Genomic DNA, 26,756 nt, shown 5'->3' on the forward strand with positions numbered 1-26,756 from the left:
GTCAGTAGCATCAAATCCTGACAGCTGTGAACACAATGTCGGATGATTGACTATAAACAGCTCTTACATTTCCAGATCATCATAGGAAAGCTTTTGTCCAGTGTGAAAACTAAGTTTGGGCTATTTTGCTTCATGTTATCATAGACTACGTTCATGACATACGATTATGTCATATTTGTTTTATTTGTGAGGTTACAGATTGTAGATTGTAGTGTGTTAGGCGTTGGTTTGCCCATATCTATTATGGAATAAAAACCTAAGTGCGCCTCTTGTGGTGCCAACATTTCTTCTAGGCTATTTCTTGGCAATTTATTTAGTTATTACATTATTTTATGAAACCCTGTCTGTAAACCTGTTGTTTGGGTGTCAACTTGATATCTATTGATCAGCCTATATGTTATAAATAGCCTGATATTGCGTTATGCAACTCATAAGTGTGTGTGTTGGGGAAAAATGGGGCCAGTCCAGACGAATATTGCCAGAGCCGAATTTCGTTCCCAGTCCGACCCTGGATTCCACTTTCAGGTGGAGCCCCTCTTGTCTTGGTTGTTATTTTCTCCCACAAGACGGTTTTCTGTAGTTTGCCTGCCCTGTGGCATAGGCAAGGACTAAGACGTAAGGAAAAGACATAAGTTAGTCAAACACGGATGCGATTACGGGAATTGAGAGGCACCCAGCGACACAGGTCAAAGCTGTCTCTGTTGACAGCAGACCCGCCTCCTGACCAGGGTGGGAAACAGGTCTGACACTGGCCGGCTTTGGTGATGTGGCGCTTTTATCAGGGATGGATATAAATTCAGTGATATCGATGTTTAAACATCATGTAATGTAAAGAGATGGAGACAAAAAGAAAGGTCAAGAAACAGAGAGAGGAGTGAAGGGGGTAATTCTGTGGTTTATGTGTGAAGTGTATGGAGTAGTGTATCTTCATATATCTCCACTATCGTCTCCTTCATGAAAGGGGTATTATGTATCCATAGATACATTGAAAATATGCAAGCCTGTTATCAAGAACCACGTTACTGCAGTATTCTCCAATGTCCTTGACCTGATTTCTTTGAATAACCCGCTGGCTTGTGTGCATGTACAGGTAATTGTAGTCAGTGTTGGTCCTCACTGAGGTGAGAAGAACTCATCGTCCCCACCACGCAACACAAAAACCTCCTGTCCTATTTTAAATTTGGCTATTTACAGACTGTTTCCGTACACTTAACAACAAGCTAATATAACAGCTTGCTTGTGTTTTTAGATACTGTTTGTGCTGTGTTGCTGTGTTGCTTGTTTGCAGAATCAAAAGCTATAGGGAGCTGGTGTGCCGGTACATTTAATTTCAGAAGGTGAATGCTTGAAAAGAGTGTTCACCTATCCACACAATTATACTTAATTGCCAAAATGAAGAGTGAAACCAACAGCGAAAGGAGAAACCTAATAGTCGTGGTTTTTAAGAGCTCCACATTCTTTAACCATCAATGCAAAACACTTTCTAGTGAGTGAAAACACTTTCAAATAATTTAAGCTGATAAAAATGAGAATCATTCAGTCCTTGGACAGCACTGAATGTTTCACAGTGAGAGAAAATAATTCTCAGTAGAATTTAGCACAATGACAAATGGCACAGGGGTGAATATAACACCTGTACAATTCAATGCAATCCAATAAAACAGCCAATGACACTTTTGACAGATGTTTTTCTCTTCAATCAATCTCAATATTTTCATCAAACACAAAGTTCTCAGATAAATCGTTTGTGAAAATACTATATTATATGAAGGTTTGTGCTGTAGATACAAATACGTCTCTTTAGGAAATATTGATGTGGATGCCAACCAGCTGAACAGTAAGTTGCAACTGTGAATTTATTATTAAAATGATGAAATCTGTTTTCACAATCACTAATACTATTTTTATTAGGTGCAGCATACAGTTTAACGGTAGGAACTTTTGCACTGTTACAGTATGCTGGTAGTTTAACACCACTTGCTAATAGGGATGTCAAGAGAAGCGATACTTCGGTACCAAGTCAATGTCAAAATTCTGAAAATGTGACGGTACTTGTTTTTCTACAGTACCGTAGGTACCGGGGATGCAATTCTCCCGGATCTGACGGGAGCAGCATATACACCTATAAGTGTCCTAGTCTGCTGTTACATTACAAAGGAAGAAGAATAACGTCTACCTGCACCATGGATGTTTAAAGAGAACTGGATACAGCATCGGAGGCGGGCCCCGTTCATTCCTATGAAAGTTGCTCAGTGGTGCATGAAGCCAAAAAAGTTCGACTTCTGCGCATAAAATTACCCGGATCTTCCGGGATCATCTGGCCCATAGAGCAAGTGACGTTGACCTAGCCGGCTACTTCCGGTTTAGCCCTCCAGCTAACTTGAATGGGGATAAAACAATTCAATTGTGCGGCTCTTTTAGGCTTTCGAAATGTGATCAGACCGAACGGATCAAATTCTGATAGTGAGACATTTCGTGGGGGGTTGTGACGCTCAAAAAAAATGTAGCCGCTGTTTTACGGAAGTCTCTTTCACAATTTAAGTCTATTGGAAAAAGTCTTTTTGGGCCCAATAGCGTCACGTGATGTTGTAATTACATGGTTTGTTAAATTGGCTTCACAGCCCGGCGCTGTTCCTGGGGGCTTGACCTGCACAGAAGAACAACAGGTGGAAGAACAGCGACAAGTGCAGCTGCAGCAACAGGTCCACCTCGACTCGACGTCAAGAAAAACAGTAGGAGTCGTATGGAAGTCCTTTGCGTTCGAGGCGGATCATCAGGGATTAATAATATATTGTCAAAAACTAGTATGCAAACGGTGCCATCGAACTTTTCAGACGAAAGGAGGAAACGCTTCCAACTTAGTGAAGCACCGCAAAGACAGACATCTAGATTTATTTAAAAAATTCAAGGTGAGTGAGTTTCAATTCATGTTAACATTACATTAACGATGTATTCAAAATGTTTTCCTTGTTATCCTTATCCTGAAATACATGTTATCATTATTTCTGTTTGAGACAGCCAGCATTGCTGTGTTGCTGTCTATGTTTACGTACTACATTTGTAATGGCTAAACTCTACAGGCTAACGTGTTTAGGCTAACGTAATGTCACCATAGCTTGTAGTAGGCTACCGTCCTTACCGTTCAGTCTGTCATCTGTCATAAAAATATATTGTATTAGCGTTTTAAATAAATATTTCTGGACTAATGGTCTGTCACGTCAGTAAATTTAAACTACTGGTTGCACTCTGAGTGTATAACTTAGAAACGTGTGTGTGTGTGTGTGTGTGTGTGTGTGTTAGTACATCGTGTGTGCAGCCTCTGATGTTTTCGTACGGTCATTGATAACTATATCTGATAACCGTAATCTCATAATTTTCCTTTCACAGTATCAGCCAGAGGAGGATGTCGACCAGGAGAGGCAGGAGCAAAGTCAGCAAACACACAGCCAACCATATCAGAAGCTTTTTTATAATGTTAATTGTTTTTTCTTTTTATTATTATATATTTTATTATTATATTATTTCCATATGTTTTCATATCTTGGTTGGGTACTGCAATTGGTAATTTGCTATCATAACAAGTTGATTGTAAGCACAGTATTGTTTCTTTTAAATACTTGAAGGCTAAATTCCCCCCACTTCGAAATACAATATTTATTAATAATAATGTTTCTTCCTGTATTTGGCATAGTCTTGTTTTTTGAGGAGTCTGATTCAATGTTCAATTCCACAACAAACGCTTACATCATATTATATGTATCACTTGTCATCTTCAAATTAAGACCTTTATCCAGCTGACTGACACCAGACTGACTCCGTTAAATCCACACCTGGATTATTGAAGACATCATGCTAATGCTTTAGCAATAACACTTAACATAAAACATAAAATATTTGACACACAGGAGTCAGACGGGCTAATGGATCAAGGATGGCTTTGGTTATAATTTGGCAGAATTAAAAATAATGGTAATAATTAATGTATTAAATAATATGTTGACACACGCATGTGTTGACTTGATCATGATCATCACTCATTTATCATTTCACACCAAATGCAAGATAAGAGGTTTTATATTGTATATTAAATTACAACACACAGGATGCCCACGCTGGTGTTTTTGTGGTCTTTCACTCACAGAATAAAATCCACTATTGCAGGGAGCTTGTTATCCCAGGAAAAATGTCACAATAGGTCATAATGTCAGTCGCCTAAAACAACCTAGTGCAGTTGTCATGGTTCTGTCCCAGTCTGGCTCTGTGTGCCTCCACCAGTCCATCAGATGTCCTCAGTTTCTCAGTTCTCTGTTTGTTGAACTGGACTGAGTAGCAGTAGGTTCTTGACGGTGAAATTGAAGTTTGCTTTCACACTTGTTGTGAAATGTGACTGAGGAGTTTGACACACCTAGTTCGATTTCTAAGATGCAGCAGTTTATACAGCAGGAAGTTCATTTCGTGTCTTCTGTATTTACATTCAGGGCATTTAGCAGATGTTCTTATCCAGAGACTGGCAGGTGTTTGTTCAATGGCTGGACTCTTTGTAACTCATCCTCAACACATTATGAAAAAACGAGTTTGTTAACATTTGTTTATGTAGATTTGAGTAATTTGCATTTGCAGCCTGTGTGTGACATGTTAGAAGAACTGCATCATTATGAAATTGTAAATAAGAGTTTGCAGGTCATAGTGTACTTTTGATTTTAGTTTTTTCTTGTATGTTCTTAGATGGGCTTATTGGATATATAAGAGGATTGTGTTTTTGGTTGTCTGTTTGCTCTGAGTTTTTCCTCCTGTCTGTGTTCCCAGCCTGCTTTTCTCTCCACACCTGCTCTGCATCAGTCTCGCTAGCCCTGCCCTGCTCCTTGTGTCTTCCCCAGCCAATCAGGTCCCAGCCTGCCCTTGTGTCTTGCCACCTGTTCCTTGTTGTTTCATTAGTTTAGTTTGCTTGAGCTTAAGTCCTGGTTTTCAGTTCAGTATTGTTGGATCCTTTGTTCTGTATTGTTCTGCTCTGTTTGTTCTGTATTCTTCAGTTCAGTTCTAGTTTAGCTCTGCTTGCACTCTAACCTAAATAAAGAAGTTATTTTTCACCCTTGCTCTGCTTACAGTCTCCTGCATTTAGGTCCACCTGCTCTGCTCCACTTAACAGCACTTCAGATGATGTCTATATAAAGTGACAAATTTCCATATTCGGAGGTGGCGGGTTGGGTGGTCAGTTAGATCCTAACTTGCAAAAAGCAGACTTTGCTGCAGGAGACCACTGTTAGCTTCCCATTCCCAACCGTGAGTGGGGACAGTTTTTTTTTTTTGCTTTTTTTTTAAACTGTAACTACGATTATCATGGTGTTTACTGTTGCCATGACGACGTAGGTTGCCTAACTTTAAGGAAGTATGATCTTTCTCAAACCCTAACCAAGTGGTTTTTGTGCCTAAACCTAACCAGACCTTAACCACAGCATTGTGAAATCATAAAACATAATTATTTTTTTAACAGTGATTTGTAATGGCTTTGGAAATCACAGACAAATGATGTTGTCCTTCCGATTATTGCTGACAGAGGCGCCTGATTAGAAAAGGCCCCTATGGGTCGTTCTGGCGTGCTCGTTCAAATGACCTACTTGTTTAATTTAGAGGACTTGTTAGTTATAAACTCTATAAATGCAAGCACAATACAAACACACATAGTGACAAAAAAAAACAAACATTTTCATCTGAAATGGTCTTCCTAGATAACAATATGTAACATACCCACCTGAATGTATTGTAAAACACAACAAAATAAAACAAAAACTCCAACAATGGCTACATTTACAGTTAGAAAAGGTCTAAACAGTCAACAGTATCAAACCAGTCAAAATAACAAACACCTCCTTATTTGCTCTGCTAACTTGCTAAACGCTGCCACTGTACAAGAGCTTCCGGCACAGGTTGTTTGTTTCTGCTTATCCTTGAAGAAAGTTTAACTTTTATCCTCTCTGCTGCGACACACAGCTGCATTCCCAGACTACTAGCACAAGACCCTTGAACTGGCTCCTCAAGCCAGCCAAGTCTCATGGGTGAGGTTCGGCTGGCTTATGAGACAAGCTGGCAACAGAATAAAAATGACTGCATCAGTGCACCCAAGTGTCTTGGATTGGATTGGCTGCTACTCTTGGCTCCCAGCAGCTAAAGCCAAGTGCCCACTAGACAACAAACACCTAATTTAGCCATCCCAGCTTTACTTTCAGAATCTGCACATTGGCAGGTCATCATGGGTCCTCATCACTCCCTGCTGCCCCCTATTGCTCCTGACCTTCGCTAACCCTGTCGAGCTTTCAATTCTAGCACTGCACAGATGTGAGTTTCCCCACTCGAAATGTTTAGTAATATTTGGAACAGCGGGTAAACAAAAGTAGGTTTCTGGTTTCTGGCCGACAAATTTTTTCCAGCTGACATGACGAGTGTCACCAGCAGATTTTTATCAGCCGTAGCCAGCAAGCTAATAAGTGCCTTGGCTGTAAGCTCCATCTCCAGCTGAGTCACTTTAAAACGAGGACTCTGTAAAAGATTCTTAAATATGTGCTTAATGGCTATATACATGATATAATGCTGACATACTGAGGCTAAAGCTGCACGTCCTAGGAAAAAAAGTCAGTAGCTGATGATCCATGTAGAAGACAGAAGAAATAGAAAGCATTGTTCTTGTGTAGCAGGGTAGCTAGTTAGCCCGAGTATGGTATGGTTATGGTATTTCATTCTAATACAACCTCCTTCAGATGCATACTATTGGGAAAAACACTTTTGCTTTTTTTTTAATGTTAGCCTAAACTCTGATGTAGTTTTTTTCTAACCTTAATCCCATACAATAAAGTAGATAGTTAATGGCTGTTGGCTTTGGTATTAACACTAGTTTACTACTGTAGGTAACTACTGTACATGCTAATGTTTGCACCTTGCATTATAACAGACAAATGCACAGTTTGAACCATCACTTTTACTTTTGCTCTTGTGTTTTTGTTTTTGGTAAAGCAATAAAAACACTGCTTGCGCATTTGGAGAAATCTTAAGCTTGAAAGGCCCGCTGTGCCTAGTTGTAGTTGCTCAGCTGTGATTGGACAATCAATGTTCAGAGGAGGGGTTTAACAAATTGTCATTTCTGGTTACATTTCCTAATCCAGAAACAATTCTGCTAATGCATATTCTCTTTTACAATGTGTATAATAATAATAATAATAATAATAATAATAATAATAATAATAATCCATTTAGAACATCTCCATGGTGGCCTAGATTGGGATTTGCACTCTGAGCCCCCAACAGTCCCAGCACGTCTTACTCTATAATGGCAATATCACAAAACAAACACTGAGCTTTGTGTTGTGGGCCAGCCACTCCACAATGGCTTCACCATTTAAATTGTGTTTACAGAGTGTTGAAGATGGGATGGAGGATTGTTTGTGTTTTGAGGGAGAGCGCTCAGACACGATTATCAGAGCGATCAGCTCTATATAGGCTGGTGCTCAACTGCTGATCCACAGCACTTTCCATTTTCACTATTTCAGCTTTTCTGTTTATTGTGAGCAGATTCTGCCTGTGGGGTAATTTTCTTTCAATATCTTTGTCTAAAAAACCTATCTATGTGGGAGGAAATTCCAACTTCAACATTTTAAATGTACAATACAAATGAGTAATGATGCTACTTGCTTCTTGATCATCCCCTTGCTCCTAGACCAACTTTAGGTTGTAACACAGAGACATTATTTGTATAAACAGTACAGCTGCATATATCACACATCTGACATCTTCTGTGCTTACAATTGCCTGGCTTAAAAACAAAATGGTTTGAATTATTCCAGACGCTTTTTTTTTTTTTTTTATAGCAATGCTGTTAACACGCAATACAGAACATTCAGTGATTAAATTTAGGACTGTGACAGCTGAAAACTCACATTTGCAGAAAAAACAATTTAGCTTATATCCACTAATGTATTATGTTGAAAAACACATTCACAATTTCTAATTTGAAGTGAAATTGTTTTTACTTCACTAGCAATCACATCTGCTATTAAGTCTCTCTAACTCATGATATTCTCATTTCCATGGTTGCTGCTTGAATGATGAGAGAGTGTGTGTGTGTGTGTGTGTGTGTGTGTGTGTGTGTGTGTGTGTGTGTGTGTGTGTGTGTGACCTGCTGTACTGAACTCTACCGACAATTCTGTCATAGCTCTTAAGACATTAACAAAAATTGCAGTTAAAAAGAAAAGACACATAACATATTTTAAGTAAAAGATTAAGTAAATGTAAAGTTAACAATGGCTGGTTCAAGCTCTGATGATGATGATGATGATGATGATTGGGAGCTCGTTTTGATAGCTGAGACCTTTTTGTATATACAGGCTAAAGGAAAAACCGGTACAGGCCTGAATTCTTGACCCCTTCAGGTAAGACGAGATCTCCATGGAGAAATGTCACGCTTGTCAGAATAGAAAAAAGAGTGTCGGAAAAAGCTGAATGCAGGTGGCGAAAAACAAATCTCCAGGTTCATTATGACATCTATAAAGAGAGATTTTGCATTTATAAGTTGGAACTCAGAAATGCAAGGCAGTCCTTCTTCTGGCATCATTGCCAAAAACAATAATAATGCATATGCCTTATTTACTGGTGTCGACAGGTTAATAAACCCTCCTGTGTCAGTAGCTCCTGAACTTCTGTCCATCAAGGCCTGCAATGATTTTGCCTCCTTCTACACTGACAAAATTCAGAAAATTAGACAAGCAGTCAGTGCCTCCATATCAGGTGCAGGATATGTGTTGTCCCTGTGTCCACTCAAAATCAATTCGAGTAGTATAACACAGTTTTGTCCGATAAACCATAAAAACCTGGAGGACATTATACAACATCTGAAATCCTCCTCCTGCTGCCTTGATATTCTGCCTACAGGCTTTTTAAAAAATGTTTCAAACTGCACAGCCTCAGATCTTCTACAGATTGTCAACACGTCTCCTCTCTCAGGTGTCTTCCCACAGGCCCTGAAAACTGCCGTCATCAAGCCACTCTTAAAAAAGAATAATCTAGACACATTGTTAATGAGCAACTATAGGCCCGTATCAAACCTCATGTTTTTTAAGTAAAATCAATGAAAAAGCTGTTAGTTTTTTTTTGTTTGTTTTTTTCAACAGCTGAACAACTTCATGGCACTAAATAACCATTTTGATGTCTTGCAGTTAGGATTTCGACCACACCACAGCATTGAGACTGCTCTTGTTAAGGTCTTCAGTGACATACACTTGAACACTGACAGTGGCAAAATTTCAGTCTTACTATTACTGGATCTCAGTCGACCACAACATATTACTAGTCAGACTGAAAAACTGGGTGAGACTTTCTGGCACAGTACTAACCTGGTTTGAATCTTATTTAAAGGACAGGGACTACTCTGTGTCTATAGGTAATTACACATCTGTGCAGACAAAAATGACATGCGGAGTCCCCCAAGGCTCCATTCTGGGGCCTCTTCTGTTCAATATCTAAATGCTCCCACTGGCTCAGATTATGGAAAATAACAAAATATGTTACCACAGTTATGCAGATGACACAAATTTACATAACCATATCACCTGGGGACTATGATCCAATACAAGCACTGAGTAATTGCATTGAACAAATCAACTATTGGATGTGCCAGATTTTTTTTTCAATTAAACAAGGATGAAACTGATGCAATTGTTTTTGGAGCCAAGGAAGGATGATTAAAAGTCAGCACTCAACTTCAATCAGTAATGTTAAAAACCACAAACCAAGCCAGAAATCCTGGTGTAGTCATGGCCTCAGGCCTGAATTTCAACAGCCGCATTAAGACAATTACAAAGTCAGCCTACTATCACCTGAAAAAAATATCAAGAATTAAAGGACTTATGTCTCAGCAGGATTTGGAAAAACGTCCATACATTTATCTTCAGTAGACTCGACTACTGTAACACTGTCTTTACAGGTCTCCCTAAAAATCAGACAGCTGCAGCTGATTCAGACGCTGCTGCTCGAGTCCTCACTAAGACTAAGAAAGTGGATCATATCACTCCAGTTCTCAGATCTTTACACTGGCTTTCTGCTGTCAAAGAATTGATTTTAAAATATTGCTGTTGGTCTATAAGGCACTAAATGGTTCAGGGCCAAAATACATTTCTGATCTGCTGCCATGTTATGAACCATCCAGACCTCTCAGGTGGTCTGGAACAGGTCTGCTTTCTGTCCCCGGAGTAAAAACTAAACATAGAGAAGCAGCATTCAGTTTTTATGCTCCACATATCTGGACAAACTCCCAGAAAGCTTCAGGTCTGCTGCAACTCTCAGTTCTTTTAAATCACAGCTGAAGACTTTTCTGTTTGCCTTTTATTAAACCAAATTTGAGGGTTAATATCGAACACTGCACTGTAACTTTTATTCTCCTGTTTTATGTTATTCTATTTTAGCTTCTTTTATTTCCAAATTTAACACTTTTTAATTGTATTTAAATGTATTTCTACATTACCTCGTGCTGCCTTGCCTTGCCTTACAGTGAAGGGATCTGGTGGCTCTGTTATGCTTTGGGTGGCATTTTGCTGGCATGGTTTGGATCCACTTGGCCCAAACCATGGTGTTCATCCCTCCAGAAGAGTTCCAGAGACTTGTAGAATCAATTCCAAGGTTGAGGAACACCATTCTTCAAAAAGATATTCCCTCATTTAACATTTTGATGATGGTGATGGATAGCGCTGTCTAACATGTCAATCCTAAATCTCCCGTAGATGTTCAATTGGGTTGAGATCTGGTGATGGCGAAGGCCATAGCATATGATTCACATCATTTTCATACTCATCAAACCATTCAGTGACCGCACACAATACATTTTAGCTTTTTTGTGGAATTTTACAATGTCTTCTGTCCAGTTAATGCATAATTTATGATGTTCTGATTGATTACTGCAGTTGGATTTCAAAATGTTATACAAAATATCCACTGTTCTATATCCTATATCAAGCCTATCAGTAACTCTTTCTGTCCTCTGTGTTAATCTCATCACAGTTGAGATATGTGATCCAGCCATGCAGCAGAGATAAGGGACTGTGGCCTGTAAGGTGTGGATCTAAAGATAGAAACAGGCTGTGCACACAATCCTGGAAAAGTCATTAACATTGCAGGACAGAGAGGGCATTTGTTAGCTACCATCTGTAAAATGGAGAGTGATCACTTGTTAAATTCAGGCTACAAAGCACTTTGGTTAGGTGAGAGAGAGATTTTTTATTAAATATTGAAAATGTAAACTAGTACTATCTTGAGATTCAAGTCACAGTTGATTCTTCCAATATTTAAGCAAGAGAACAGTCTTTCTCAAACCTTAAACACGTGATTATGAGTAGAGCTACAACAATTAGTTGATTAATCGTTTTTATAATCTTTTAAAGCAAAAATACCAAACATTTGCTGGTTCCGGTTTCTAAAATGTGAGAATGTGATGCTCTTGTTTGTCATACGTTGATAGTAAATGGAATATCTTTGGACTGGACACAAAAATAGATATTTTAAGACATCACCTCAGGCTGTGGGAAAGAATAATGGCAATTTTTCAATATTTACTGATATTAACAAAACGACTAACCAATCGATTGAGAAAATAATCCCCAGATTAATCAATGAAAATAATCATCAGTTACATTTTGCAGATACATTCAGGATCAAATTTGCAGATATTTTCATTAAAAACTAACATAAAAAACTTCAATATTAAGCAACAGTATGAGCTGGGACAAGACAGCAGAGAGGACATAGAATCAGAAAAGGAGTGGGAAGTCACCAGTCCCAAAGAGCCTGTTGTTATTCATGTTTGAATGAGATGGACTGTCCATGTTGCCATCACATACTACTAACAACCTAAAACTGGGTTACTTGAATAATCAGGTTAACAACATTCCTGGAAACTAAGCCAGCAGCAAGTTAATAATTGAAGAACTTCTTGCATCAGTGGAGTTCTGAATCAGCTTTAAATAATGTATTCTGCACAGTCCCACAGTGCATTTGTGGTGATGACATATACTGTAGTCCTAATTAATCATCACTTTATTTGAATGTGATCTCAGCTCTCGAGCTCCTTCAATATTTTCTGTAATACAGAAACATTGCTACAGTTCACTTAGTTAGTATACATTGCAAATTAGTACCAAACTTTCTAAAATATTATGTGCATATACACATTAAAGCAGTGATTTTATATAGCTGTGATTTAAAGAAAAATAGCAGACAGTGCATAGATTTGGCAATATCAATATTTCTGTATTTAATGTAATTGGGACAGCCCATGTAAAATAATACGCCTAGAAGTGCATTCTGCTATAATCCTCTTCATGAGCAAATTAATGCAGATGAATGAATGCATTAATGTGCTTCAAGGAGGATTATCAGAGTTTAAAATCACAATTACAATAAAATCTCTGCTTAATTGATAATTTTCATAATAATTTGCTTCCCTTTTGTTATCTAGTAGATACAACTCATTGAATAAGTGACTTGATTTATATAAATAAATGTCACAGGGAATCTGCCCACTCTGACTTCAGCCCTGGAGGACTACAGTTTCATGCTGACTGCGTACTGGCAGAAACAAGTACAAGATGCAGTAAATAAAGGGATATTTAGTGTTGGTCACATAAGTGTACCTTCATCCCATGTGCCCTGTTCTCCACAACTCCCCATTGGTTTTGCGAGAAAAGAGACTGGCAGCTGTGACTTTGTTGTGCTGAAGAAACTGTATGAGGCTTTTATGTTTCACGCAAGTAGTTATAACAGGGAATGTAACACCGTTCATTTATCACATTAGAAACCCATTTGCTGCTCCTGTGTCCAATATCACAGAAATGTCTTTTTGCAAAGCACACTACATATCTTCCCTGCTGGTACATTTTATAATTCCATGGTTGCTGGAACCTCTGGGTGCCAGTGAACTAAGCAGGCTTGATAATGAGCTCTGTGTGGCTGATGGGATTGAGAAAGCAGAGTTTGGAGGTGCTATCTCCTCCCTAGATGGACGGAGCAGATGTGTTCATCATCAAAGTGACAACCTGAATCTATGGAGAGTAATGGCCTGCCCCTGCACCACTGTCTCACGTTGTCTTATGAATTTATCATAATCATACTGGCTCTGCGTCAAAGGTTTTCATAGGTCTTATTCTGTTTTTTTTACGGTCGGTAGACTTCTCTACAGATTTCAAAGGGCATTCTTTTTTATTGAGGTGGTGATTATTGCAGCTGTATCCACATTCTTCTTGCTTTCACATCATTATATGGTCAATTAAGGACTTTCAAACATCTCAGAACTTCATGGACTGATTGATGAATAAATGCTTTGGTGGTGAACCGTGAAGAAACAACAATTTGGTCTTGGTCTGAGATCGGTTTACACGAGCACTTCTTTATTAGCATGATGACATGGAGAAAAGCATCACACAGAAAATCAGGTCAGGGTGACATCTTTTCTGCCTTACAGAAAGACTCTTATATCAAAGACTGGCACTAGGGGGCCTTGAAAGTGGCTTTAGGTTCTTATCAAAAAGAACCAGGAGCCACAACTAAGGAGAAAGCAACGTGTGTTTGTTCCATGCCTTCTGAAACACGTTAGATAAATCTTAAATAAACCCTAACATCACATATATCACATAAGCAAAGCATAAACATACTGTATGGTCAATTCCCCCACACTGATCAAGATCTGTCACAATTTTAAAACTGTATTGTGCTTGTTGGTGTAAAATCTAAAAAAAACAGCTTCCTATGTAAATTCCTAAATGACATAAACTGACTAGCTGATCATTGTGTGTTAAAAGTATTTACCTCGACTGTTGCACTACAACAGTAAGGGGAATACGCACAAAACATATTTTGAACAATGGCTTAAAAGTCCAAATTTTCACATATTACTTGAGAATTATGCTGAGTGTTATTTATTTTCTGTCTTCTACAAAAATTTGAGCTCGGACAAATGAGATTTGAGCACAACCCATGTGACCTAATCCTAAATCACCCTAACCCTAGATTTGGATATGGATGTCAAGGTTGTAATATTGTTCCTACCAATATTTGTACTGATCTCAAACGATCATTTTAACTCAACATAAGGCAGTTGTAGAGTTGAATCTAGTGGTGAATCTTAAGTGGTTAATATTTATAGTTTATATGTTTCAAACATCATTGGAATTAAAAAAAATCTTTACTGCGCAACACTAGCATTAGTCAGTTGGAGGTGTTGTAATTTAGTGTTTCGCTACAAACACTAAACAAAGTGCATCTGGTGCCTGTGCATGATTGTATGTTGTAGTTCCAATGCTATTGTGATGTCCATGTCAAATGATTGTAAGTAAATAAGATATGTTTAAATTTCAGGATTTGTGTTTAAGGTGTTTTTTAGCTTATTTGCGGTCATTCCTGAGACATGACAACATTTTATCAAACAAAATTTAGGTGACAATGCCTCCGAAAAGTGGAAATAAGATATCAGGTCCTGTTTAAACACTGAACAAAGTGTCAGTAACTGCTGAGCTTAATAATAAGAATATTCTGTAATCAATCTAATATTTTGTTAGTTGCAGGAAACTTAATGTGTAGCCAGAATCAACAAACTATAATGGGATGTTCATACTACAAGCGACATAGCTACAAAATGGCCAAGAGTGACCATTTTGCTGTGTCGCTGCTGAAGTGTTGCTCAAGCACTTGTTGATGTGGTTATGTTGTCATGGGCTTGTGTACCAAATAAACATGATTTAGTATTATCAAATGGCTACCACAGCTAGCCATTGTGCATTTAAAAATATACATTATATACCTGGCACCCCTGCAATAGCTGCCACCCTCTGCCATACTGCTTTTTTTGTTATTGTCACGGTAAATGAGTCAGCTTCTCTTCCATTTATTTAGACAGAACAGAACAAGAATTATGGGGAGATAGAAGGGGAGTGGAAATGGTGAAACAAAAACATATAATTGATTGATGTTTACCGCATCATTGGAGCGCAACAAGTGTTGGGCGTCAGTTTGTGGTGGTGGTAGGGGGGCTGAATTTGCCCTTTTTTTTTCTGTAACCAACAAACTGACAAGGATCGAATGCAACACCATGAATGCTGTGTCTGAAAGTGACTTTTACCCATTTCTTTTGATTCATTCAGAAACATCATTAGAGATCAAGTACTGGACATCTCCTCCAGATTTTAAGATGTGTATATAAAACGTTCTACTTTGAATAATAATTTGTGTCTAATAGTTTTCCACAAAATAACAGTTAATAGTTTTAATCTCGTTAAAATCCACAAAATAGCATCTCCTTCTCCCTTATTTAAAAATCCCAGAATCTATGAATATGCAAATATATCTCATTTCAAACATTTTCCTGCTGGACACAAGATGTCTCTTAAAGTCCATTCTCAGTGTTTGTGCACTGGAGGCTTCAAGTTTCCAGTTGAATACTGGACAACGATCGGCTCCAAACTAAATTCAGATTTTGGGTGAACGGAGAAACTTTTTTTCTTTTAGCAAATGAATATGAAAACAAACTATGCACATGTATCATTCTTAGTCATAGTTCAAGCATTTATCTGATGTAACAATAATCAAAACACATTTTTGAGTCAAACTGTAGCTGAAATTTCAAATATGTCCTTCCCCATTTTTAGTGCCTACCCTTTTAAGGGAAATATCACTGCACTGTGACATTTAGAGCATAATTCATACACCTTTTTTTTTCCATTTCCCAGACACATATTTTAATGTTTTACTCATGTCCTCCATCTTAATCTTCCAATGCCACGTTTGAACCACAGTCCCAGATTCTTAGTATTTGTTATAACTGTCATACTGATACCAGATAAGTGAGGTAAACAGCATAAGGAGAAAAGCACCAAGTGTCATTTTGTATTTAAATTTAAATGCCATCTGTTACTGTCATGAGAATGTGGTAAACACCACCCATTTGGTATTCTAAAATGGATAAAACAAATTTCAGGGATTATTCACAAGTGCCATGTAACACAGTCTGCTGAGAATGCCACAATTAAACACACCTCTACTGTCTAAAACAGTCTGTTACTCTCCCCACATCACCAAACATCCTCCCCTCTCATGTGTCAACCATCGCTGACAGCTTTATCAAGGACTCATCACAGAGCTGTCACCTATGAGTGGTGTCTGCTGAATACTGTTGACATCTTTTTGTGAAGGAGTAGAAGAAGAGGAGTCAAGTCACAACTCCATTTCATTTTTTTTTTTTTTTTCCTTCCTGGAGAATTCTCTTTTGTGTAGTGAAGAGGAAAGTCCAAATTAGGAGTGAAGGCAGGGTGCGGAGTAGATCAGCCAAGCAGACCATATCGTGCACAATTGATCTTCTATTTAGGGGAAAGAAGTGGCTCTAGAGTATTTATCTGGAGTGAGCTTACTGTAATATTGTTATGCTAATACTCCAGCTGATAGGCATGCGGAGACACTCAGGTATTGAACCATAATCTCAATGAATCATACAACAAAAGCTCTGTGAGTGGATATTATGTGATCATTTCATCACACATCCAGTAATGGAAATTATTAGAAGCTCAAAAATGGGGAAGTGTAGCTGCAGAAGGGAAATACTATTAACATTTGATTTGACACTACAATGCACTTGTTTGTTGCCCTCTTCATCACCGACCATGTGGCAACACACAGCTTCAACACCGTCATTAAGTTTGCGGATGACATCACCATCATCGGCCTGATCACTGGGAGTGATGAGTCGGCCTACAGACATCATGGTGTCAGAGCAACAACCTCCATCTCAGTGTCTGCAAGACCAAGGAGATGGCTACAGGAAGTACACACCCCTACTTACATCCTGTGGAGAGAGTGAGCAGCTTCAGGTTCCTCGGGGTCCGCATCAGCGAGTACCTGAAGTGGTCAACTGAGTTAGGGGTGAGGATGGCAAACTCTTCTTCCTCAGGAGACTGAAGAGGTTTGGCATGGACAGGAGGATACTCTGCAACTTATATATGCACCATTGAAAGCGTCCTCTCTGGCTGCATCACGGCCTGGTATGGGAGCAGCTCCAAGCAGGACTGCGAAGCGCCTGCAGAGAGTCATCAGAGCTGCTTAGAGCATCACCAAGTCTGAACTGCCACCCATGCAGGACCTCTACATCAAGAGGAGCATGAGGAAAACTAAAAAAATCATCAAGGACCCCAACCACTCCAGCTACAGGCTCTCTTAACTGCTACCATCAGGCACATCCAGCAGACTCAGAAGTATTATCCATAGGGGTGAAGTGGTCAGCTGAAGGGCGTCTGACGCTCTGAGGGAGGAGTTGAAAAGTTTGATGGCCACAGGCAGGAATGACTTCCTGTGGTGCATCTTGATGGAATGAGTCTCGCACTGAATGTACTCCTGTGCTTGACCAGCACATCATAGATTGGGTAGGAGACATTGTCCAAGATGACACATAACTTGGACAGCATCCTCCTGTCTGGCACCACCACTAAGAGAGTCCAGCTCCACCCCCACAGTGTCACTGGCCTTGAGGATCAGTTTGTTGAGTCTGCTACCCTCGACCTGCTGCCCCAGCACACAATAACAAACAGGAGAGCAGTGGCCACCACATACTCATAAAACAACACTCTAAGACATCCTCAGAGTTGTCTGGCAGATGCTGAAGGACCTCAGCCTCCTCAGAAAGAAGAGAGGGCTCTGGCCCTGAGAGGGCTACAGTGTTTGTTATTAATGTACACTCTCAGATACTTGTAGTCCTCCACAATGTCAACACTGATTTGTCTCTCTTATCCTTCTCTTCTCTTTCTCTTCCCTCTCCTTTTTTCAAATGATTGTAAATGTGTATCATACTGTATACTTCAATTGGAACTTGAGCTTGAAGAAGCCAAATTTCTCTGCCTTCAGTGTTGCCACTGTGTTCCAATAAAAGCTCTTGAATCCTTGAGTTTGGCTCTCAGGTAATTGCAAAATATAGTACTGATATGTGTGATAAATAATGACTTAATATTAACCGTAATCTCAAATTATACAGTATAAACAAATCAAAACAAACTACATATCTAGCTTGTTTTTATTTTCAACAAGGTTTTAGTTGGAGTTTTTGCACAGCAAATTAGTAGTAGATTATCTGTTTTGAATTTTAAATTTTATATTCTAATATGAATCATTCAATTGAACATTCAGACACAGTTTAAAATTCTTTATAATTTATGATGATAGATTTTTTACTAAGATAACTAACTAAAATATTTAAATATAGTATACTTACAGCAGTCATGCTGCAACCAGAAGTTAAAGGAATACTCAGACATTTTGGGAAATATGCTTGTTTTCTATCTTACAGTGTTGATTTTATCTGTGTTCAGTAAATTAGATAATTTGTTCCAGAACATTGGACAAACAAAGGAGATGAAATATGTCTCACAACAGCTGCAAAATGCTCTTCATTAAGTGTTGTGTCTTTTAGTGATCAAACTAACCACCAAAGTTTCCAAGATATACACGCGTTTATTCAAAAATCCAACCATAATCCAATTGTTCATAAGAATTTGAACTCTTTAATTTATACAAATTTGTCCCAAATGTATACAAGAAAAAGAAAACAATAGAAGTGACAAAAATTCATACCAATTATCTTTTTTTCACATTTTTGAAATACGTCACAAAATATAATCACTAAATAGCTTTTAGAATGTTTTGAATTGTATGTCTTGCATATTGTTATCATATATATCTTTTTTTTTCTTTTTACTTGAACAAGCACTGGTAATGTATTTATTGAAGTTCAACTTGAACTTGCTTCCTTGTGTTTGGGTTTTTAGGTGTACCAGCACTCTTTCTTGGCATCGTACCTGATCTACAACTTGTATACAAGGTGAGTAAACAAAAAAAAATCAACATAAATCATCAATCAAAACTTACCTGATGAAAAAGCTTCTTTTTAATTTCATGATCACTGGTCCTGTAACCAGGTCTGTCACATACAACTTGAACATTTTTTTTTAAGATTTGTATGAGATCTATGACAGTTCAGTCATATGACCATAAACCATCATATGTGGAAGAATTCACAGCATGTTTGTAGTTAAAGTCACTTTAGATGCAGTTTAACTCAAAATGACTTGAACTGACTGTAAATTTACAGCGATCGTATCTGTTTTGAGATTTGAAAGCTAATGTAAAAGCTGCTCTGATGTGTAAAACTCTTTCGATGTCCTTGGACCAGAGAGGTACGAGAGTTGAATCCTCCAGAGGTGTCGGATTCAGTCCTCCAGTTTGCCTCATGGGGTGTTCATGGTCAGCAGCTGGTAAGTCGTTTAATGAGACAAACCAAGGTGACTCGAACAGTTGAGGGTTGAATTTTCCATCATTTACTCCATGAAACAGTATTGGATAATTTAACCACAGATTAAAATGTAGTTTTTATGAGTGAGATGTTTTTATTTACATATTTTCTCTTAATCACCCAAGCAAATCAGTAAACAACAACATAACCTGAATATAATTTACACATTACCTACAGAATCTTTATTTTATTCAGCCTGTAGTTGCTGATTCTGCCAAGAAAATCCACATTATAAATATCTCTTCATAAGCACAGTTCATGTTGGCCCATAATTCATCTTGTCTCAGTAAATATTAGTTTTTCTACAGCACTGAGTTGAACAAAAACATGAATAATATCCACATAAGAAGGCACATTATATATAATATACTGTATGTGTGTAAATTAATAATACGGCTACAGTTTCAAAATATGAAAATGCACAAATCATCCAAAAGTAATGCTTTGGAAGTGTAGGATTATGCTTCATTTTAAAGCTCGTTTTAGTCCCGTCACACATTTCAAACTTTCATTACAAACTTTGATTTACATTTGCGCACATGTAGGAAATATTTACAGGTATCAGGAATTTTACCTTTGCAAGGAATATTTACAAAGTCAAGGAACAACTGTAGAGCTTAGTTGTTCAGTTTGTTAATTGACAAAAAATAATCTGCAACAATTTAAATAACTGAGTGAGTATTTTTTCCTGTAAAGATTACAAATATTATCTGGGTCCAGCTTTTCTCTGTCGTACATAACTGTAATTATGATATAATGTAATATCTGTGGGCTTTGGGCTGTTGTTGTTTGAATAAATCAAATACATACTTGGTTAGAGGGAAATTGTTGCTTTACTGCCATTTTATAGACAGAAAAATGAAATGATGAAGGGAGAGCAGATTAGCAGATTAATGGCAATGAAAATAATAATTATTTGCAGCCCTGAACAACTGCACTTTAGATTCAATTCTGACTCTTGTCATTTAAAATGGAGAGGACCTGCTACATGCAGAAAGGTGAAAATCAATATTTAATTTAATGTCATTATGTTATGTATAATTCATTGAATTCATAGCATCCCCTCTGAATAATTGCACTCAGTAATTAGTCCATTATTTTCTCCAGTGTAGACAATGAAAGTAATTAACCATTTGATAGCATATTTATCACATTTCCTCAGTATTTATACGTTTCCTTAGAGGAACCTGTTCTCCCAGAAGCCCTTCAGCACTGCTGACAGTAGTAGTGTTCATTACTCATGAGCACTCCTGCATATTTGTCTGTGTTACATTAGTGATGAGCTACTCCTCAATATGTTTTATCAATTAGCATGTTAGCATGTGCAACCAGTTGACCAGGATTTCTCAATTTGTTCTATCACCTCAGTCCTATAATAATAATAATAATAATAATAATAATAATAATAATAGTGCTGTCATTTCAAAACTAGTGGAAAAAATCTTGTAGGTTGCAGAAATGTAAATATTTGAAATTTCTATGTGTAATCTTTAAATGCAGTCTGAACTACAGTGGAAATGTTTAAATGAGCTGATGTTATCTATCAGTGTTGTTTTGCATATTTCCGTGCGATTATGTAGTGTGTAGGTGTAAACATGTTCTTAAGTGCGTACTGTGTGTGTGTGTATATGGAATTAACTGTATATATATTCTTACACAGTATTTATTATGATTGGAGGCTTTGTTTTCAAATCAAAACCTATATTTTCCTATCAGATATACATATTTGAAAACAACATTTACTACCAAACGGATGTTCAGAGCAGCTCGTGGAGGCTCACATCTTCTGGACAGGAGGGGATCATCTTTAATGGCATCGGAGACTGGCTGTATGAGGGTAAGAAAAACCTTGTGGAATGAATCTAGCTGAAAAGACGTATTCAATATCTGGCATTCTGCAAGAAAACCACAGTATGTGACATTTGCTCAAATGCATTATACAAGCTAAATATATGTTTACTTGACAAGGACGTCTAGCGGCTGTGTGAATTTTGACTATTATCCATCCGTGAGCTTTACCAAATAGTTTGAAACCTGAGGTGGTAGGTCATGAATCACATACAACATGTACCTGGAAATGTATGATTTTAAAATGCAATGTACTTTCTCTGTTGTGCTTTAATGTTAAAGTCTGATAAATCTGCATTTGTGAGTCTTGTCTTCTTGGAATGTGTGCTACTGTTAAGGCTTTGTAATACACATTTTACTATTATATGAATTATTATACTATAGTTATAATTATCATACTATTATATGAAAGTATGGTACATTACCTTTAAATGTTTATAACAGCTCTTTTAATTTATCCTTTAAAAGTGCATTGAGTGATGGTTGATGTATGTTAGGGGTTACTATGGGTCATGTTTTCACTTGGCACATCGTGCACATCACATTCTGAGCAGTACATATTATTTTCATAAATCAATCAATCAACTGTCAATCATTCACTTAGCTCATTATTTAACCAGCCATTACTTTACATATTAACTATCCATCCTATCCTTATTCATCCTACAAACTGATGACCTAAAATTAAATTGATAATAAAAACATACATAAACAAGGAAGCAAATAAAATGTTGCAGTTAATAAGCTTGAGTCACACTCTCCTCTCTTGGTTTTCCAGAGGAGGTGTTGCACACTCAAGTGGCTCACTGGTGGTCACCTGACAGCTCCAGACTGGCCTACCTCACCATCAACGACTCCCTGGTCCCTAACATGCTCCTGCCTCGCTTCACAGGCTCTCTCTACCCCAGGGGGAAGGAGTACCCTTACCCAAAGGTGGGACTTACAGTACCAAAACTAAAATAAAGTTTAAAATGAGGCTGGTTACAAAATAAAGCATCACTGATGCAGTGATTTTAATTGAGTTTTTATTAAATTGATGCAGATCATTCCAGTTAATGGGACCTTTTTAAAACAAGTTCAAACGTTAAGTCAAAAATAACATACCTTAATTATACCATTCATACCTTTTTTTTTTATATCAGTATTTTATTGAGACTTTTATGACATTCTGCATCCTCTGATGGTAATGATAACACTGCCCAGAAAAACTGTTGATTTTACCAGCAAAATAATAGGCAGGAAGCAAGATGATCTTACACATTCCCTCTCAAAAACTGAAAACCCCTTGTTTGGTGAGCTTCAGTCACTCCTATCAGGGTAACGTCTTTGGGCTTGCAGTTGTAACAGAGCAACAAATTCCTTTATTATCCCATCAGCCATTGCACTCTTTAACACACACACAGGATGCAGCACAGCTTTGAATCTTTGTACATAATAAGCTCTGCTGTGTAGTTTACTAAGGATGTTTGCAATGTGTGGACTATGTCTTGGACTGCCTGCTGATTGTTTCTCTTTCTTCTTTGTCTTTGTTTTTATTGTGTATGTTATATTTTTGTGCACACACTGCAAACCAATTCCCCTCTGGGATAGTAATAATGTTAACCTTAATCTTAATATTGCACTTTTTTTTAATTAGATAAAGAAAAGAACTAGATATAATAACCTGAACTGAATCCTGGTCAGCCTCAGAGTGATCATTGATCACATAAAGAGCTGTCTCAGTACAACAGTGCTAAAACTCAGTTCTTCTGTTGAAATAAGACTATTCCCAACATCCTTTAGTTTACTAGAGACTGTACAACAGCTCCTACCACCTGAATCTATCGTAACCTGCGAGGGGATGCACCTCCCTTTACTGCAGCTTTATTGTATCAAACCAGTGCTATGAATAATACAGCCGCTGCTGTAGCCTATCCATGAAGGTTAGTGAATCTATTTCTTGTTTAATTCATGTCCCTTTTGAAGAGGGGTGGCTGTAGGGATCTGTGGCGCTGGGAGGGAAAGGAATGATGATGTGCTTTAATTCCCGTCCCTTGATGTGGATGTTTAGAGTATCAAATATGTCTTAGATGGAAGATGAGTTGTGGAAAATTGGTGGTAGGAGGGTCATAAAGTAGAGCCCCATTCGTTGGTTCAGACTCCTAGATGTGGTTAAGGCCTCATAGGAAAGAATCAAATTAATGAAGCACCGTGCTTGATCTTAGCTTTGCCCACACGGTGTATAAAGATACATATACACATACACACTGATTCTGTTGCTTATATCACTGAGTGGGGTCAGTGCTGTAACAGTATCTCTACCCTACAAAATACCCACTCAGTTTTACTATCACAGCAATATCCAGATTCACTGTGACATATTACAGCCTGGGCAATACTTGATTATTGAGGCCAGTTCTTATATGTGAGAATTACAAGAATAAGAGTCTACAGCCACACTAGCGGCTCTGTGAGGCTGTAGGCAGAGTGGTGCTTTGAGTTAAATGTTAATGGAAACATTATCGCAATGACAGTGTTAACATGATGTTAAAAAGGTAATTTTTTTTTACCATTTTCACTGTCTTAGTTCACCAATTTGCTAATTAGCATTAAACTCAAAGTACAGCTGAAACTGGTGGCAGTGACATTGGTTTAATTTTTCTAAATATTGATGTTATTATAATTAATCCTGAGGGAAACATGAATATCTGCATGTCAACCTATCTGACAGCTGTTGAGACATCAAATCAAACTGGCTGATGTATCATTATTAGATACTTCTTTTTTTTTTTTACATAAACACGTGAGCAAACATTTTTGGTAAATATCTCTCAGATTCAGGGAGACAGCAATGTTTTAGAGCATTTAATTAAGAAATTTAATTATAAATAATACAAATTAAATTTAAAAAATGAATTAGAAAACTGCAATTACTACAATTTACTACACTGAAATTTCTTTTTGCATATCTGCTAACATATATATAAACTAATATCTTCTTGGTATGCCATATAACATGATCACAACTGGCTTAACTACTTAGTTCTGATTCACTAGAAAATGCATTCTGGGATTTATTATTTCTATCAAAGTCCATCTGACATCACCTATAGATAATTAGTAATAGTTTATTGCTGGATTTCTACAGATCTTAATTAACTTTGATTAGAAACATATAAATTCTTGAATTTACTTGGGAACAATCTGTGTGGTAGCTGAACAAAAGTCGTCTTTTTGGATGTTTGTTTGTTAACAGTTTGGCTGTTTTATTGTTGCAGTGCAGCTTGTAAATAAGTAGGATTATAATAAAATAATTTAGATTTGTGTCATATTAATTACCAATTGCTGAACATGTAATCATGGTAAGATATTGGAATGGTGATACTCATCTATACAATTGTTACCAATTACTACATGTTCTGTATATTAATAGTTGTGGTATAAACATAAAGAGAAAGAAAGAAAAAAACTATCCATCATTTAGCATTAGTATTGGTTTCATCCATCAGATTGCTCCTGTTGTGTAATATGCAGCACAGAGCCTTTCAAAGAAGCTATTTTAGCTCCCAAAGAACAGAAAATGAAGTATTGTAGATGACAGGAATAATATACAGTTTTTAAAATAAGCGAGCATTAGTGTGGAATAGATACTGTCATCTTCATGATAGGTTGCTGTTTTTTTTTTTGTTTTTTTTTTTAGATATCCCTTGTCATGGAGACTAATGAGCTCTATTTTTGAGGGAGGTTTAAGCAAGGAAAATGACTGACTTGCCCCAGGGCCTGCATTATAGTTCACTCTCTACTTGTTTCATATTCTCATTATAGTCTCTGTTTAACTCCTACTGTCATTGCTCAGTATGACGTGCGTATACAGTACAAATAGAAAACAAGTGCGGCACGTTGCTCGGAGCTCGCTGTCATCATTACAGTGCATGCAGTGCATCATGGATATTACATCACATTGTGTTTGTTCTGTGAATTAAACTGTATATCTGCACTGTCTTTGATCCAGATGGGTCAAATCAATCCCACCGTCAGACTTTATGTCGTCAATCTAGATGGAAGCTCCCAAACAACTGAGCTGAGACCTCCTGATAGTTTTGAAAAGAGGTGAAATTTAAAGAAATTTCAGATAATAATGATAATAATAATAACATCTTATTGATCCAGGCTGCTTATATTGGTTATTTTCTCTCTTCTTTGGTTTCCCTAGTGAGTATTACATCACTATGGTCAAATGGGTGACTCAGGAGAAGCTGACTGTGCGTTGGGTGAATCGAGCTCAAAACATGTCAATCCTTTCGCTGTGTGATGTCACAACAGAGGGCTGCACAAAGGTAAGAAACTTGCTGGTGGATAATTCACGTATTCAAGTAAATATACAGAAGTTTTGTGGACTGACTCTCTCTCTCTCTCTCTCTCCAATTTAGAAACACGTGATGACATCAGAGAAGTGGCTCGATCGTCAGGTGAGTGCTTCAGTCCAAGAAGGCTTCATTATCTTTGAAAGGCCGGTGTGTTTATAATCTTCACATAAAAGCCGGTAATTAAATAATAGTCGGATCTCAAATAATAGCCAGATGAGCACAGAGAAGCCAATTACAAATATAGGGCAGGCAAACAAAAAAAAACATTAATTGGGGTGGAATTACCTGGTACTCAAATGGTTCATGCGAGAAATTCAGCACTGTGTATATTTCAAAAGCACTACTTCTATTAGTATAAAACCAGAATCACTCACTAATCTGCAGCTCTGACTTTCTCTTTTTAACCTCTAATCACTTCTACTTTGCTGTTTTTTGGGTTTTTTTTTTTTTTTGATCATTGCTATGCTACCGCCAATGAAACCCAACACTTCCTGCTAATGTTTTTAATTGAAAGCCTAAAAAGAAGAAAGGGAAGGATTATACTCTTTGAGCTGCTGGAAGGCTTTGAATGTGAAACATCAGTGCAGGAAGAGTTTTAGAATTCGCATTGATGCTAGCTCAACAAAGAAACATAGCAAAGTAGAAGTGATAGGAAGCAATTAATGAGTAAAAAAAACTCAAAGAACAGCCACCACCCAAAGTGGTGAGTATGACATGACTGTTGTACTGTTTGAACTGGTGCTATTGAATTGCATATTATACTCAATTTATCCTAAAAAGAAAAAAAACAACATCAGTAGCAATTTAAAACCGGACCGGATCAGAAAACAGGAAGCTTTCTTGTTAAATAACCACCAACGCTAGAAAACAATCTGTTGGCTTTTTTGAACTTCATTGGAAACTATTAGCCGAAATGCCTCAGATCCATTTTCCATTTATCCTACCAATATTGTCAAAGCACATAACTCTTATGTTATGTGCTTCAGTCTTCTTTTCTGTTGGTGTTCTACATGGCAAAAAATATATTCATGCAGTGTAAAAACATCCTTGCTGTTTGTGTTTTTCCTAGAATGAGGAGCCGGTATTTTCCAAGGACTGCACAATATTTTTCATCACTATGCCTTTAAAACAAGGTGGTCGCGGATCATTCAACCACATCACCATGATCTCCAACCAAGTAAAACTATTACAAACTTTTATCAAAAATT

General features: G+C 37.5%; 1 protein-coding gene across 1 annotated transcript in view; it reads left to right on the forward strand.

Annotated features, from left to right (window-relative positions):
* Positions 1 to 26,756, forward strand: part of LOC137192317 (inactive dipeptidyl peptidase 10-like) — a 50,459-nt gene that overhangs the window by 7,698 nt on the left and 16,005 nt on the right. Inside the window, exons 3-10 of the mRNA XM_067602904.1 lie at positions 18,831 to 18,883; positions 19,235 to 19,316; positions 21,071 to 21,191; positions 21,981 to 22,135; positions 25,194 to 25,291; positions 25,395 to 25,518; positions 25,612 to 25,650; positions 26,618 to 26,725. Of these exons, the coding sequence (XP_067459005.1) occupies positions 18,831 to 18,883; positions 19,235 to 19,316; positions 21,071 to 21,191; positions 21,981 to 22,135; positions 25,194 to 25,291; positions 25,395 to 25,518; positions 25,612 to 25,650; positions 26,618 to 26,725 (780 nt within the window). The remainder of the gene's footprint in view (positions 1 to 18,830; positions 18,884 to 19,234; positions 19,317 to 21,070; positions 21,192 to 21,980; positions 22,136 to 25,193; positions 25,292 to 25,394; positions 25,519 to 25,611; positions 25,651 to 26,617; positions 26,726 to 26,756) is intronic.

This window comes from Thunnus thynnus, chromosome 11, assembly GCF_963924715.1.
Source record: "Thunnus thynnus chromosome 11, fThuThy2.1, whole genome shotgun sequence".
Taxonomy (NCBI): domain Eukaryota; kingdom Metazoa; phylum Chordata; class Actinopteri; order Scombriformes; family Scombridae; genus Thunnus; species Thunnus thynnus.